This window comes from Bipolaris maydis (genome assembly GCF_028858645.1).
Source record: "Bipolaris maydis strain C4 unplaced genomic scaffold PSV08scaffold_10, whole genome shotgun sequence".
Classification (NCBI taxonomy): Eukaryota; Fungi; Ascomycota; class Dothideomycetes; order Pleosporales; family Pleosporaceae; genus Bipolaris; species Bipolaris maydis.
Genome location: NW_027093866.1, coordinates 1,829,553 through 1,846,060, shown reverse-complemented (window position 1 = coordinate 1,846,060; position 16,508 = coordinate 1,829,553). Strand labels below are relative to the sequence as shown.

At 47.9% G+C, this 16,508-nt stretch overlaps 2 protein-coding genes across 2 annotated transcripts; one reads left to right on the top strand and one right to left on the bottom strand.

The window, feature by feature from the left end:
• Nucleotides 1-304: 304 nt before the first annotated feature.
• PSV08DRAFT_184410 (uncharacterized protein) lies at nt 305-9,159 on the bottom strand (the record flags this gene model as incomplete). The annotated part of the gene is made up of 2 exons (XM_014227406.1): nt 305-7,836; nt 7,890-9,159. 2 exons carry the CDS (start codon nt 9,157-9,159, stop codon nt 305-307), a joined length of 8,802 nt encoding a protein of 2,933 aa, XP_014082881.1.
• Nucleotides 9,160-10,176: 1,017 nt separating this feature from the next.
• PSV08DRAFT_184265 (putative transporter C3H1.06c) lies at nt 10,177-15,058 on the top strand (the record flags this gene model as incomplete). Its single annotated transcript, XM_066091905.1, has 6 exons — nt 10,177-10,707; nt 10,758-11,825; nt 13,816-13,962; nt 14,019-14,198; nt 14,451-14,742; nt 14,808-15,058. 6 exons carry the CDS (start codon nt 10,177-10,179, stop codon nt 15,056-15,058), a joined length of 2,469 nt encoding a protein of 822 aa, XP_065948860.1.
• Nucleotides 15,059-16,508: the final 1,450 nt, after the last annotated feature.

The window sequence follows — 16,508 nt, the reverse complement described above, 5'->3', positions numbered from 1 at the left end:
AAACGTGTCTACTTTTGAAGGCCTCTAGCTCTACAGCGCGTAGGCTGCACGTTTTAATAGTGGTTGTAATCGATTTCTTAGGGTTTATTTGTATATATTTGACTGATATTACACCTATTCTAGAAAACTCGAAGTTGGTGAGAAGACTAATCTAGATCTAACCATATAGTAGTGATAGTTATATGAGGTGCAGTCTTAACCTAGGTAAATACCCCTTGGTCTGTTTGGTCTATTCGCTAGATCCATGTCCAACTCTTCACTCGGTCCAATCATCGACCCGGACAATCGTTGTCTTATCTTTCCCTCAATTAGTAAATCGCGGTATATTAGTTTTTATTTGATACTTACTCAGGGACAACTCGATTTCCGCCGTAGAAGGTACGTTCACCTCAGAGATAGATCGCGCTGTGTCCTCTACAAGCGTGGAAAGGACACATTCATAAATAGTTAGTAGTGTCTGTACACCAAGCTCATCATACAAATCCTGCCGGCCTCGCATAACCAAGAGCATGCGATCATTGCCGAGGTCCTGCAACTCTAGATCGAGGTCGCATGCGTACCCACCGACCCGATTATACTTCAAGATTTCGGCTGTATGCCCGCCGAGTGATATGTCCCGGACTGGGCTAGGCATGTAATTGACCGAAACCTGATAGAGTGACCCGTGACGATCCAATTCCGGTCCATCCAAAGCGGCCATAATGGACTGAAGTGGTACAATTGCTTGAAGCCCTTCTTGCGTCTTGTCCCTGGTATGTCTAACCAGCTGTGCGAAATTATCCTGTGTTTGGAGTTTAATGGGCAACAGACCACCGAATTCTCCGATATTATCGTCGAACTCCGCCTCGCGATTGTTAACCTGAATTGCTAGACATACATCTTGCACGGACAGCATGCGGTAGAATAGCACCTGGAGCGCTGCCAAGTACACATGAAAAGGCGTAGCACCTATTTTTCGAGAAACACTCTTGACAGCGGCACAAAGCTGGACGTGGAGTGTCTTCTCCACAGTTGGTCGCGGCTTAGGTCTTTGTGACAGCATCATCGGACGCACCTCTGTTTTCGAGAATGGGAATAGAGGGAGTGTGCTCGGCAGATGCCGATATTCTGAAGTCCAGTACGCCAAACGGTCTTTAACTTGACCAGTTTTTCGCAACTGATCATTAACAAAGTCTAGATACTGATACTTCAGAGGTGGCAGAGTTCCGCCAAAATAGGTAATGTTCAAGTCTTTAAGAAATGGTACTGGACTGAAACCATCAAAAGCGAGATGATGCCACGCTATTGCGAGGTAGATATGGTCTTCGTGTGGGACGGTAATCGCTTTCATGGTCTCCCCAGCATTCAGATCAAAGGTGTGAGAGCGTACGGCGTCGAAAGCCTCCTGCGGCGTGATGGCTGGGTTGACGTCTAGCTGGGTGCTCTTATGCGCCATCACGTACTGCATTATCTCGCCAGTGGATGGATCCTGTGCGAACCTAGTCCTCAGAATTTCATGTCGCTGGACTACCTGTTGACCTGCCTGCTCGAGCTTAACAAGATTCAGCTGGCCGGCTATTTTGAAGATGACTGCAAGGTTGCATAATGTGGGATCGCGGTAGGTTTTCAATGCAGACCATATTTTCTTTTGCTCATATGCAAGTGGTCCTTCGCGGTCGATACGGTCGATGTCCGATTCCGGAGAAACACTGGCCGGCCGGCTATACCCCATATCTTCACTCGATTCTGAACTGGAATTGTCTTGCGTATCCGATAGAGTTTTGAGAAGCGTGGTCGGCGGTGACACTAGTTTATTATGATCTACTGGATCAAGACGCGCCTTGTTCGAAGTGGCGAAGACCTTCGAAGCTGCCTCGTAACATATGTCACCGACAGAGCTACCGCCAAGAATCTTCAGAACAGGAAGACTGACATCCAGGTGCTTCAAGAACCAAGAACGAATCTCGACGGCGATAAGAGAGTCAACGCCGAGATTCATAAGTGGTTGAGCACAGTCGATAGTATCCGCAGGCATTTGCAGCGTCTTCTCCAGCTTTGCGCATAGAGCGCGTTGGATAATGAGAGCTGCCTCATCCTGGCTCTGGCTCTTATCCACTGATTGAAGGATACTGATAGTTGTGGCAGAAGCTTCGGTTTTGGTTGTCGCCTGCTCGATCATGTGATGGGAAAGCTTAGGGTTACTCCCGTATCTGGTCTCTAACACTGTATCCAGGCTGTAACGCGGCACCCCGGTGATTACTTCTGGAGAGTGGCTGGAACCAGGTCGTCCGATCAGTATCGTTTGTGCGAAGATATCCAAAAATGCGGGCTCACTTATAGGCATTGGCATGTCATAGTTTGTAAGTAACTTGCGTTCAATGCCAGAGTCCAGGACGTATCCTAACCCAGTGACCGCGCCAATGTGAATGACAGAAGCGCTAAGGCCCCTGGCTCGTCGCTCTGCTGCAATCGCTGTCATGCACAAATTTGCTGCAGCATAGTTTGACTGGCCTGGACTCCCGAGCAGACTTGCAATGGACGAGAACATGATGAAGAAATCCAATGGTTCGTCAATGAACAAGTGGTGCAAATTTTCGGTGCCTTTCACCTTTGGCCCGAACACAGTGACGAAATCATCGACATTGCACCCCCCAAAGGCTTTGTCCTTCAATACCATGGCGGCATGCACTACACCTATGACTGGTGGCATGTCTGTTTTGACTTTCGACAGGACCAACCGCAGTGCGTCCATATCTGACACGTCTGCTTGGCACAGGTTTACTTTCGTGCCCTTGGATTCGATCTCATTCAGCCAAGCCTTGTTGATCGACGATACATTCCTGCTGACAAGTGCGAGATATCGTGCGCCCTTTTCCACCAACCACGAACACACAGCGCGACCCAGACCACCCGCACAGCCAACCATGAAGTACGTGCCATCGTCACGCACGACTTGGCTGTAATCTGGAGGCATCATTAGAGCCTCGATATGTGTGGCTGCCGAGAAATCAACGACGCTCGAGTATGAGAGGCTTCCTGGAGTAATGCTGGATAAGTCAGAAATGGATACAACATCGGCAACTTCCACGCCTGAAAAACCCTCAGCGAAAACCTCTTTTGTAATGCTGGCAAAGTTTTTGAGAGAGAGTTCACATTTCCACAGGTCTTCGACCGTAATATAGGTACAGCGAGTCGGGAGTACTCTGATCCACCGGGACGCCTGGTCAGGTGCAAAATTAAGAAATGTCCCCACATCACTAGGGAGAACACGTCGTAGATCTCGATCTGGGCCTAGAGCATGTACTGGAGTACAACCAGCCTTTCCTTGGCAGGAGAAGCAAATTATCTTGATGCCGTACTCTGCCGCTGTACGCAGCAACTCGGCTCCGATAATTTCATCTGGTTCATTGACTGCCAGGCATCGATACGTGTCAAAGTTGTGAAGAAAACGCTGCACGAGCATCTTGCTTGCAATCCATGGCAGGATGTCTCGTGCATTTGAGTGATGGCCCACAGACACTTTGCAATTTTCAGATACAGGGACCGATGAACTACAAGTAGGTGATAACACCACAAAACCGTCATCTTCTCGATGCTCTTTATGCCCATAGCTGACGAAATAGCTCTCCTCTGAGATAATTATCGGCCGAAGGAGGGCACACGTGATACGAATGTGCGGCGGGCTGGTCGAATCAACCTTGCAGATATCAAATGCCTCGTTGGTCTTCCTGACTATGACAGACTGATTGTCAAGTTGTACAGATTTTTTGATGGGTAGTGTATTGGCATTGTAGCGATCGTTCAAGAGGGTGTCTGGGAACAATCGAGGGATGAATAGCCGATTCTGCTGATCGACGACTAGCTCTGGCTCAGAAGTCCAAAGCCAGGAAAGCCCGCGATTGCAAGTCGAAGAGTATACAATGCGTGCCATCGACTCAGCAATCGTTACCGATACCCTCAGATCGATAGGATTGTAGATTTTAAGGAACTGCAAGGCCATCTGTCCATATTCATTGGCTAGTGACCGACAAAGCCCTATCGATAAGTTGGCAAAGCGGCCTTCACGGCCAACCCACACTACATGTCGGCAATTGGGAAGAATCCTTTGAAGTGTCTTGAGGGTTGCCTCTGAAAGATCTTGCAAGACAGGGCTGTCCAGATCCTCGAGGCATATCAATGAGGATGGGAGAATTTCCTCGTCCACCAAGTTCGCCAAGCTGTCGACTAGATGAATGTTGGTTCCTGAAAAGCTGCTCGTCAGAACGCCTTTGATTGCTTTGTCGAGGCCAGTCATACGTCCACCAATGATGGTGATAGCATGTCCTGTAAGCGGATTCGTGGTGGCTGTAAGTGGGGAACGTATTATGTCTATGTCTCGATCGACTGCCTGCACAACCATTAATGAGCTGAGGTGCTTGGATGCATCGGCCATATCGGGTATCCAGATATCGATGCCAGAGAATCCCGTGTCCCGTAAGTGTTCGTTCCACTCATCTTTATTCAGCGTGGGACCGTCAGTCCGACCATCCTCGCTCAACCAAAAACCAGGAAGGCCCGCGTAGGTTGTGAATCGACCGAGATTTTCGCCAGTCCACTCGACTAGGAGGAGGTAGCCACCAGGTTTCAAGAGTTGTCGAACGTTTTTAAGTGTTTTGTTCACTGACTTGGTTGCATGGAGCACATTTGCCGCCACGACCATATCATAGGTGTTGTGTTGATAGCCTTGTGGTTCAGCATCCCCTTCTATGTTCAATTGTCGGAATTCCATCTTGTGGGACCACTCCCCGAAGCGCTTCTCAGCACTCTCGAAGAAACCAGAGCTGATATCCGTATAAGTGTAAGCGCCGAATGTCGACCCCAGACCTTGCAACATGCCACTAGTAAAGCTGCCTGTGCCTGCACCTATTTCAAGAATATTCATATGTGGGTAACGATGGGCGATTTGCCGCGCCACCTTGCCGATACAAGAGCTGAGGTATGGAACACCGACCATCTCAGTATACGTTCGTTCAAGAATGTTGTCTTTAATCATGTGCTCAAGCATGGTGGTCTCACCCCGCGCAGCGGACGCAAAGTTCTCACCGACAGCTTGGAGCAAGGTCAATTCAACTCTGTCTGAGAATTTCAAGGCTTCTTGAAGCAACATCTCGTGATCATCGTCCGCCCATTCTGCCTTCACAGTAGGATGATGGCCGGAGGCGATGATTGGTAACAGGTTCTCAAGCCACTCGAAAATCCTGGTGAAGTGTGGTTCCATCAAGGATACGTCCGTGGTTGAGAATGATCGATAGAACCTTCGGAGATAGGAATACGCCAGACGTTCTTGGAATGACAGTAGATCAAGATCCTCTGGCTTATCTTTCCGGCCGCTCTGGCTGATTGTAACGCCACTTCCAATGTCTAGTTCCCAGACCTCCTTCGTGTAAAGCTCCTTGTAGTCGCTCGGACTGGGCTGACTCAAAGTCGTGCATGTGATACTTTCCACCTGCATCAATGCATCTCCGCTCTCGACATCGTACAGCTCGACGTCACCTGTGAAGGAACGCGCACCTGATGCTGTGGCGAAAGTGTCCACAATTAAGCGCCTACCACTGTTTGACATGTGTTGAGAGCCGGCAATTCGTATGCAGCGAATCTGGGTCGGCACACAAGCAGAATTCATTGAGCCGTCTCCTGGATATCCCATCGCTGCAATTAATGGCTGGAATGTTGAATCAAGGACAGCTGGATGAATAGGATCCGTCGTCTCAAGGCCTCTCAATGTAGCAGTGGCGTATTTCGATCTTCTTTGAATATCTTCTAAACGCCTGAAAGGCCCTGAATAAGACATTCCCAATCTTTCGATGTTGCTGTAAAGTCTGTCCGAGCCCACACGAGTGAGTAAGGTCTGAGCAACGGCAATACGCAGTGGAAGCTTCTCAGCACATTTGCTTTTCAGCAAGAGTCTGACCTTCCCTTTCGCATTGACACGCCACTTTGCGTTGTTGTCATCAGCGGACACGGAACGACAAGCCCACTCAGCCTGGATATCTGAAACAGACCTTCGCACTGAAACAGTATTCAGCGTGAACAGGGTCCGGACGTTGGCATCATTCTCCCCGAGTAGAATTGCGCTATCAATCTCCACGTCGGAAAGCTCGTAGAAAGCCACTTCCTGTTCCGAGACCAGCGTTCGAGATGCCGCGAGCGCCATCACCAAGTATGCCGCAGCTGGATATACTACCTGGCCCTGGACGACATGGCCCGAAAGCCAAGGCAAGTCCTGAAGCCGTAAGCAGTTCTCCCATCGTTTTTCCTCGTCAATGTCGTCGACAGCACGTTTGCCGAGTAATGGATGAGCCTTCTCACTTCGTGTGCGGTACACTAGTGACTTGCGTCCTTCTTTCCAAAATTGCTTACTATGATCCCATTTATAGCCTGGTAGTGTCATCAACGTGGGGACTGGGTTCGTGCCAAAGAAAGCTTGATTGTATTGAGCAAAGTCAACAGCGTTAGAACCAAGCTGAACCCAAAGAGCCCCTAAAGTCTCACTAAGTGCTTCGATGTCGTTACGCCTACGGAAGAGAGTTCCGTAGTAAGGGAGCTGGCGATTGATGGTACGCTGGTATGTTTGTGACACGGGAGTCTTCAATGCTGGATGTGGTCCAACTTCAATCGCGGCATTGCAGAGCAGGTCTCCGTGAGCCGCAGTCTCGATGGTGTCGTGAAACATGACCGGGCTGAGCAGGTTATCGACCCAATAATCGCAGGATAACTTTGCGATGAGATCACCTTCAATTCTTCCGGCATATACGCTAGAGAACCATGTACGGCCCCTTTTGGGATGATTTGGCTTGATCGAGCAAGATTGCAAGGCCTTCGTATATGCACTCGAGCACGCCACCATATGGTGCGAGTGATATGCGGTATCGACTTTGAGCAACCGAGCAAAGACCTCTCTGTCTTCTAGCCTGGCTTTGATCTCCAAGATCGCATCTTCGTCGCCGGATAGGGTGACGCTTGTGTCTGAATTCCACGCCGCGACATCCACACGTCTGGCGAATTCGCCTTCACAAAGCTCGCAAGCCTCCTCATACGACAAGCCTACAGCCATCATAGCACCTTTTTTTCCATCCTGACTCCTAGCAAGAGAGACATAGAGGCCACGATAGTATGCAATGCGGATTGCATCATGTGCGGAGATAGCACCCACGGCGTATGCAGCAGCAATCTCTCCGGAGCTATGACCCACAACTGAGTGCAGATCAACACCAGCCTGTTTCAAGAGGTCGACCACCATGATCTGTACTGCAGTGCAGAGTGGCTGTGCAATTACTGCTTCACCAAGTCGCGAAGTGTCACTCCCGGCGCGGCATTGTTCAGAGAGAGTCCAAGCTGGCGCATCTGGGAGCGTGGACAAAGAGGCATCAAGCTGCTTGAAGCACTTCTGCGCTGTTGAGCAGGTTCTCAATAGCTCACTGCCCATGGTAGCCCATTGAGCGCCTTGTCCAGTAAATACGCCAAGGAAGCGAAAGCTGGAGGAGGGTTTTGTCATGTTGATACCAACATTGCTGTTAGATTGTGCAGTAGCTCTGAGCTTGCGGAGAAGATCTTCTCTAGAGGTCGATGACAAAGCCAATCGAACGTAATGCTGGCTCCTTCTGGACTGTAAAGTATACAGTAAGTCAAGCCAAGAAGTCGACTCGTTGGACTCGAGAAAATCAGCGAGTGCTGTCGCTTGAGCCCGGAGGGACAGATCTGAATTTGCAGACAGCAGTACTGGCGAGGGAAATATACTAAGTTGTTGCGGTCCTCGTCTTGTGAATGTTTGATGTTCGTAGCTCTCAATAATCGCGTGTGCATTGGTGCCCCCGAAACCTGCGATTGACGCGTCAGCAACACGGAAACCAGTGTGATGAGAGAAAACATACCGAACGAGTTCACACTAGCCCGTCTTGGGCCACCTAATGGTAAGTGTGGCCACGGCAAGGACTGCGTTGGCACCTTGAGATTGACGCAAAATGGCTCAATAGCTGGATTCAGTTTTTGCAAAAGCATGTTCGGAGGCACCACAGCTCTTCGTACTGCCTCAGCAGCTTTAATGAGCCCTGCTACTCCAGCAGCCCCCTCAAGATGACCTATAACAGTCTTCACAGAACCAACGTAGAGAACGTCAGCTGAGTCTCGAAGCTCAGGGAAGAAAACGTCGTGAATGGCACGCGCTTCTTGTGGATCGCCAGCCTGGGTGCCAGTTCCATGAGCTTCAAAGAACTGGCATCCATCCTTGAGCGGGTCCAAGCCAGCACGAGCGTACGTTTTCCGAATCAACGCGGCCTGTGCTTCCGCAGAAGGCATAGTAATTCCATTGGTCCGGCCGTCAGAGTTGACACCCGTCTCGCGAATGATGCAGTAGACTTCGTCCCCATCAGCAAGCGCGTGCGAAAGCTTTTTCATAATTAATGCAGCCGCTCCTTCTCCGCGTGCGTATCCGTCCGCTGCAGCATCCCACATACGACTTCTTCCCGTAGGAGACAAGAGTTGTAACTTAGATTCGATAACGAAGTTTTCCGGACCAAGAATGGCGTTAGACCCTGCTGCACAAGCGACTCTAGATATGCCTGATCGAAGCGCTTGTACTGCCTCGTGTACTGCCACAAGACTTGCCGAGCATGCGGTATCGATAGTCATGGATGGTCCATGCCAGTCGTAGAAGTACGATATTCTGTTAGACAAGATAGACCTAGCTGTTCCCGGTGCCATGTACTTCGGAAAATCGAGGGGATCCCGCAAGAGCATTTCGACATAGTCGCTGGTCATGCAACCAACGTATACTGCTGTATCCGTACCTTGGAGCTGGTCTATTGTAGTACCAGCAGATTCGAGAGCTTCGAAGACAGTCTCAAGCAGCATGCGCTGTTGTGGGTCCACTGCTTCTACTTCAGCTGGATTCATCCTGAAGAAGGCCGCATCGAATGCTCTGATATCTTCGTCGAGAAAGTAGCCATGGTTGACGTTGGTGCATCCCGGTTTTGACCCATCCTCGTTATAGAAGGCATCACTGTTGTATCGCTCGGCAGGGATCTTCGACTGGATGTCTCGTTGCTCGCAGATGAGATCCCACAACTTTGATGGCGTGTTGCAGCCGCCTGGGAAGCGGCACCCAACACCAACTACAGCTATGGGCTCTGGGGTTGTAGTCATATCAAGGGCGGAGTAATCGTGAAGGACTTTGGCTCGTATACTTCTATAATGTTAATGGAGGGTATCTCATGCGAATTTCAGCTTGATGTAATGATCTTGCTTACCCATAGTTCGTTGATTGATTCAGGATGGCAGCAGCAGATTCGTGTGGTGAGGTTTATGTTCAATTAAATGACAGCGTTTGAGAAATGTCTTGACTATAGTAGTCGACGTACGTAGTATGTCTTGGTTGGTAAATAGGTAGGGTAGGTAAGGGTAGGGTTAACTTACGTGAGACCTGACTCTACCTTTATCCCCAACTCATCTTAGGATAGGGAAGATATATATGTCATGTACGCACTAAACAAGCTTTAGTTTAGTACGGAGTACAGTAGTCCTAACACACCAGAGTCTCTATTTCTACCTTGTGACCTCTGTTTTTCTTCGGAATACATTCCTGTTTGTACTTCCGTTCAAAAAACAGAGCCTAGAATATGTAACAAACCCCGAAAAAAGACCGCAACCGGCGGGAATATAAACCCCTCACTTCTCGGTCAAATAATAGAAAACAACTCACATCTGGAGATGCTAGACTGATCCCGGCTGCTAGCATCCGGTCCACAGCCCACATTATTTCCCCGAATGCTGGGCGTGCCAAGGGATAACAGTCCAGCCAAGCAATCCAGGCCCAGGCCCAGGTAGTGCTGAAGTTAAATCGATTACAATCCTATACACGAATGCTCTGTTCTAACAATAACAGACGTGCGCTTTCTGATCAGTTGCCTAGAGCGTATTCTAATTCTAGCAGACCGCGGTGAGTCTAGTGGCATCGGCCCTGAAGATGTACAGATATAGGGAACTGCTAATTTACTAACAGTGGCTTTCGGCTGCAGTAATAACTAGTGGATCCTATCAGGAAGGACTTCAACCAGTTAGCCAGATTGATTTTTAAACGCGCTCTGTGGATACGGAGAATGATAGATTATTCAACAGCATTTAGCTACTTCGCCGGAGAACTTAAAATTGACCATACCAATGATGGCAATATCGCCCAAATCAAGCAACGCAGATGTCCGGCATCAGACATTCGAGCTAGACATCCCGACAGACGTTCCCCCAATATGTCCAGAACAAGACAATGCCCCTCCTAAAGATGCTCGGTTCTGGATGATCATCTTTTCGATTAGTCTCTCGTCCTTTTTAAGCGCTCTGGACACATCCATACTATCGCCAGCCCTACCAACTATCGCATCCGCGCTCCAATCCAGGCAGCTTTTCGTTTGGACAGTCAATGCTTTTTTGGTAGCCTGCACAGTTACGAGTCTCATTTGCGCGCACATTTCCGATCTATTCGGTCGGCGATCTGTGATGATGACCTCAATAATGTTGTTCGCTATCGGCAGTGCTTGCTGTGGTGCCGCACCGACCACTGCGATTTTGATTCTCGGGCGTACAATCCAAGGGATAGGAAGTGGTGGCATACTTACGATGTCTTCCTTGATCATGTGCGATATAGTGCCAATAAGAGAGCGTGGCCTGTACAACGGCTTTATCAATGTAGCATGGACAGTACGTGCGACTCTTTCGCCTGGCCAATTCTTGCTAACTCTTGCGCGTAGGTAGCAACTGTCATCGGCCCTTCAGTTGGTGGCGCTTTCACTGAGCACCTCTCTTGGAGATGGCTCTTTTGGATCAACCTGCCCGCATGTGCCATTGCAATGGCGATCGTCGTCAAATTCCTCCGAGTCAAGCATCCAAGCCAAGGCACCATACGGCATCGATTGGCCTGTATCGACTGGTATGGGAGCTCTTTGTTCACTGGATCAACAAGTTCGGTGCTTCTGGCGATAAGCTGGGCTGGCAGCCGATATGAATGGTCTTCCTGGCCTGTGTTGCTTCCGTTGCTGCTTGGTGTCCTAGGTATTGTCGGCTTTGTCGCGCTCGAGGCTGCGAATAAGAAGCGTACTTATGCCCTCATGCCTCTTCGCATCTTTGCAAATCGCACCTCCGCCACTATCTTCGTGTTGATTTTCCTGCAGGCCATGCTGCTATACTCGCTCATCTACTTCCTGAGTGTCTACAGCCAAGGAGTTTTAGGGGCGTCACCAATGCGAGCCGCTGTATTAGCACTTCCAACGAGTATCTTGACAGCTCCTGCCGGCATCTTCGCGGGAGTTATTGTCGCAAAGACGGGCAAATATCGGTTCTTCCACTTCGCAGGATTCGGATTGCTGATGGTCGGATTCGGCCTGCTTCTTCTTCTGAATGCAAATTCCCCGATTAGCTATCTGCTCGGCTTCCAGGTTCCCTTTGCGCTTGGGTTCGGCGTCCTTCTTACGAGCTGCCTTCCAGCTGGGTTGGCGAGCCTTGCAGAAGATGATGTTGCTGCAGCGGTCGGGTTTGCCACGTCTACGCGCAATTTCGGATACATGTGGGGCGTCGCCATCGCGGCCGCGGTTTTTGAAAATCGCGTCGAAGCCATGTTGGGCAGCATCTCTGATACCTTCTTGAAACAGGCGCTATCGGACGGCCAAGCATATTCAAAAGCAAGCAAAGCCTTCACAGAGTCCTTACAGGGCACGCCACAGGTACTTACTGTGGCCAAAGACATTTTCGTCTCGAGCCTCCGAATGGTATGGCAAGTTGCGCTAGCTTTTACGGCCGTGGCGTTTCTACTTTGCTTCATTGTGCGCACTTTGCCCTTGCGGACGACACTTCAGACGAAGTATGGCGTAGATTCAAGAAGAGCAACAAGTAGCTCCAGCGCATAGAACTATGATTATTACGGCGTTTAGTAGGCTCATACAGAGCTGCCTATTATTAGCCAGGACTAGACTCGCGGCTGGCTTAAACGGTATACGAAATATATAAGATTAAGAAGCTAGCTAATTAAGCTTGCGCACCAGTTAGCGTAGGACCTAAAGGCCTTATAACGATAGTTTATGTAGCTTAAAGAGCTTATAGGCTTACTTCTTATACATAAGGAGGATCTATATAATATCGGACAGATTAGCATCTAGATTAGTATTTCAAGGAGGCAGGCTGTCTACGTGTAATATAGTCGAGATGTCCTTATACTAATATATAATAATAGAGAGCTTGTTAGCCTTATAGAATAGATCTCTATGTCTAGCTATTTAATTATGCTTACAATCATTATTAAAGATAAATTAATTCTTGGTTACTAGTCAATGTCAGGCGCTTGGGTAAGGCTAACGTGTGCGGGGTAGGCCTGGGCAGAGTCTATCAGGATATATACTGTCCTGTGTCCGAGATCAGCAAGAATGCTGATTACTCGTACCTTTTTGGTTGCAGTGGCCTAGTGGCATGAAGCTGAGCTTCTGACAGGCAACTGACCTCCCTAACGATTACTTTATTAGTACTATAACTATTCTTAGGCTATTTAATAGATCTAATAACTTTTTACTACATATAGGAATTTAAGAAAGAAACAATATCTTATACGAAAGATCTATAGAGGCTCCTATTACTTAGCAGCTCTAAATCTCATAATACATATAAATTTTTGGAGTACTGTGAGCTCCATTATACACTCGCAGTTACTCTCCCCCATACACACCGCCTTTTCTACGGCCACTAATATAGGCTGCTTTCAGCTATTAAAATAGTATTGTAGAAAGACGGTTATTTAGGCGGCGCGTATAGGCGCTAAAGAGATTGTAAAGAAGGATATTTTTACTACTCTCGATGAAATACGACGTTAGACGTTCACCTAAAACAAAATATAAAGTGGATAGCGATGTATAGGACTAGCTATATAGGCCCTGGACATCGTCCTTGCTACAATTGGACTTATCGCGGTGCCCCGCGTGGATCTACAGCCAGTAGAAGTATACAGAGACAACGCCGGAGCTTCAGAGGAACTCTAGGCCTGGAGCACTCCGCGACACGCGTACTCAACAATCAACTCACAGAGTTGCAACAGAGTCTTTGGGAGGACTGCGATATTAACGACAATTTGCTTAGCGCTCTAGATACTACGTGCAAAGGCGCTCTCGCAATGGCCTAGGCTACTCATAGACTTGCTAAAGCTCTGCAATAGATAAACACTACTGAGATTGCTTATGTGCATCGTCGTGAGAGAGCTGTGCATGGATGTCGCCTAAACGAGGGAGAACCTTTATACTTCAAAGACGCCAGACGAATGACAATTAAAAGAGAGCAAGTCAAGCTTATAGAGATGAATAAAAAGCTCCAAGAGCGTAATCCCAGGTCTGTAAAGCGTCTCGTTCCTGCGCTTATAATACAACGTCTTAGTAAGCAATCTACGAGACAACACAGAGAAGGGACGACTATACATCGTTCGTTAGGCCTCCAACAAGGGTGGTGGGACGCCATCCTTAGGCGCGAGTCGTGCTACCAGAAACGGTAGGTATCCCTTATCTCTAAGCGATGGTGATATCACGGCAGTAATATTAACACCCCTATTAGTCAGGACCTTGAAAAGTCATTTTTGTAAATACCCGACCGTAGAATCCTTGTAATTGCGGGATTTTTTGACCTTTTGTCCTATTTATGCGGGCCTCCGCCGCCGTTGGCCTAATGATAAGCAGACTAGACAGACAGGGGCATAGCCACATGCAAGACTGTGTCCGCTGAAACATTGCAAGTCTATTATTTTACAATACATTTCCTCCAAAGATTTGATGAGAAAAGTTGCAAACAATTCTAAAGCAGTCACCAGACCTTGAGATAACCATGGTCAAAGTTGCTCTCGCAGGAGGCACAGGCGGTTTGGGCCGTGAAGTTATTGATGCTCTACTTGCCAAGGACAAACACGATATCATCGTCCTAACGCGTCAGGTAACGTATCTACACATTGTCTATTTTTCGTTCGACCCTGATAACCCGTGCTTTAGGACCCAACGCAAGTAGCTTTGCCGAACGGTGTACAGACCATTCAACTAGACTATAATGAGAAAGGTCAGATCGTTGACGCACTCCAAGGCGTTGAAACAGTGTTTTCCTTCATTATCACTGGAAAGGACCCTGGGAATGTCGCGCAAAAGAACCTGATTGATGCTTGTGTTGAAGCCAAGGTCAGACGATTTGCACCTAGCGAGTGGGTAGGGTCGGTTCACCATAATCTTTTGAAGTAGATTTATACCCTGATATAGACAAGACTGTTCTGACGTCTAAATGGTGTAGGGTGTCATCAACAGGAACTCCATGGTATGCAGGGAAAGCAGCTGTCTCAGCATATCTACAGGAGCTCAATACTGAGAAAAAGGCAGGCTCCACTATAGTTCAGGAACATTGTCCCTCCGCTGACCGTAGCCTCCGTATCACAGGTTATCGAGTACTGCCGATTCATGCCGGGCCTTGCTCTAGACTACCTCGCATACCCGAAGCAGACCTGCAAACACTTCCCAAACCTTGGGATGCAAGTGGATTTCTTCAATTGTCGTGCGATTTTGCTTAAGGAGGATAATCCTGGCCGCTTCGGCCTGACTGCGGTGAAAGACATCGCCGCTGTCGCAGCTGAAGCAGTAGACTATCCCGGAGAGTGGCCTGTAGAGGGTGGCATGCACTCCGCCATGTTGTCTGCCCCTGAGCTCGTTGAGATCGGGGAAAAGCTTAGAGGTATTTTTGACGAGAGATGGCTCTAGTACATGAAAAATACTGACAACGACACTGTAATGGTACAGGCAAGAAATTCGACATTGAGTACATCACACTGTCGCAGGCGCGAACTGGTCGGCTTCCGACTTCTTGGGTCGCTGACTTCAATCACGCTGCTATACCGGAGCAACTTAGAGAGTCTTGGAGCCGGACATTCAACGCAAAAATAATGTACTCTGTCTACTTAGGTGGTTACGCTGTTTCGGACACGTGGAATCGTCTTTTGCCAGATTTTCATTTTACTACTCTAGAGGAGTTTTTATCTAAGTACTATTAATATCTAAATCAACTCTTTGATTAAAATCTTACGATTCTTATAACCTTATGAGACAAACATCATCTTGATAACTTAGTAGATGATATAGTTAATAGCATAGTAGTTAGATTGACATGTATTATCAAAGACTGTGATGAAAGTATGTGATTATTAATCTGATTTGTTCTGTTTTGGTCTTTTTTCTGACCTCTCTAATCTAGATCGGTTTTAGGGCGTGGTAGTGTCACGGTGCCTCCCGTACAAGCTTAAGTATCAGCTACGCAGACAACAACGAAGCTTTGTTGTCTTGTGCCTGCCATTTTGGCAGCGTGGTAGGCGCGTGTAGCTGCGTGCTCTCCCTAACAATAGTGAGCTAATATACCGCCTACGATTTTAAAAGAAATAAGCTAAACTTCTTAATTAGTACTAGCGTAATGAAGCTAAAAATCTATGTAAGTACTGGCGCTGAAGCTAGAACCTCTAGGACTAGCGAGGTTCTATGCAAAATCTCTCTCTTTCTACTTTCTTTTTTTTCTTAATAACTTTATAACTACTAATCGCATTCAAATAAGAGATACACTATTAAAATCATAGAGGCTTACTCTATCGTGTAAGCTAAAAGAATTAATTTTTTCCTCTTAAGATTTTACTTACCCTCACCCACATTTGTAGCTTTATAAGTAGCTTAACTTAGATTGTAACATATAGTTAGCAAACTCGCTAAGAAATCTGGGATTAAGGTTCATTTCGACCTTAATCCTGTGGGGGATTGAGGATAGGGATTGAGGATAGGGTGTTCTTTGCTAAACTTACTATTTGGCCGCAAAACCTAGTCAAACCTAGGCCAAGTGTTTGTATAAATAAGACACTCAGCCTCTTTCTCAGCAGAACAAAATGGCATCTTGTTAAAGCTTTCCAGAATCTCAATATCGGTCAATGTGCCGCTGAGCCAACCTGGATCCATGTGCGCCATTGCTCTCAGGTTTGCACGACCAAGGTTGTTGGGGCTGATGACGCCCATGAGATACGATACCAATTTGCCAGATTTCTACTCTATCTTGACATGTATGATATTAACATCTCTCGATAGTTTGTTACGTATTTAATCGAACTTGTGCCGTGTGTGACAAGATCCCGTGTACTGTGTGTTCTGAGCGTGGCAAACCCGCAGAGCTTGCACGTTTCAGAGAAGCGAGCTCGACGACACGCTAGTCTAGCCAGTCTCGATCATGCGGAAATGTCGCGATCTCCATAATCCCTCTCATTCAGCTAAGGCTGAGATGCACCCATCATGAGATCTCAGCACGAGCTGAGTTTATATCAAGTCGACGCGGATTTGTGGCTGGCTTGGTCTTATCTTCTCTTCTCCTTCAGCCCTTGCCCCGTACCTTCGTCTTTAGCGAGAAGCGGGGCGCGAGGTATCACGCAGTAAATGCGAAGTGCCTGCATAGGAGTAGTGAGTTCTCGACCG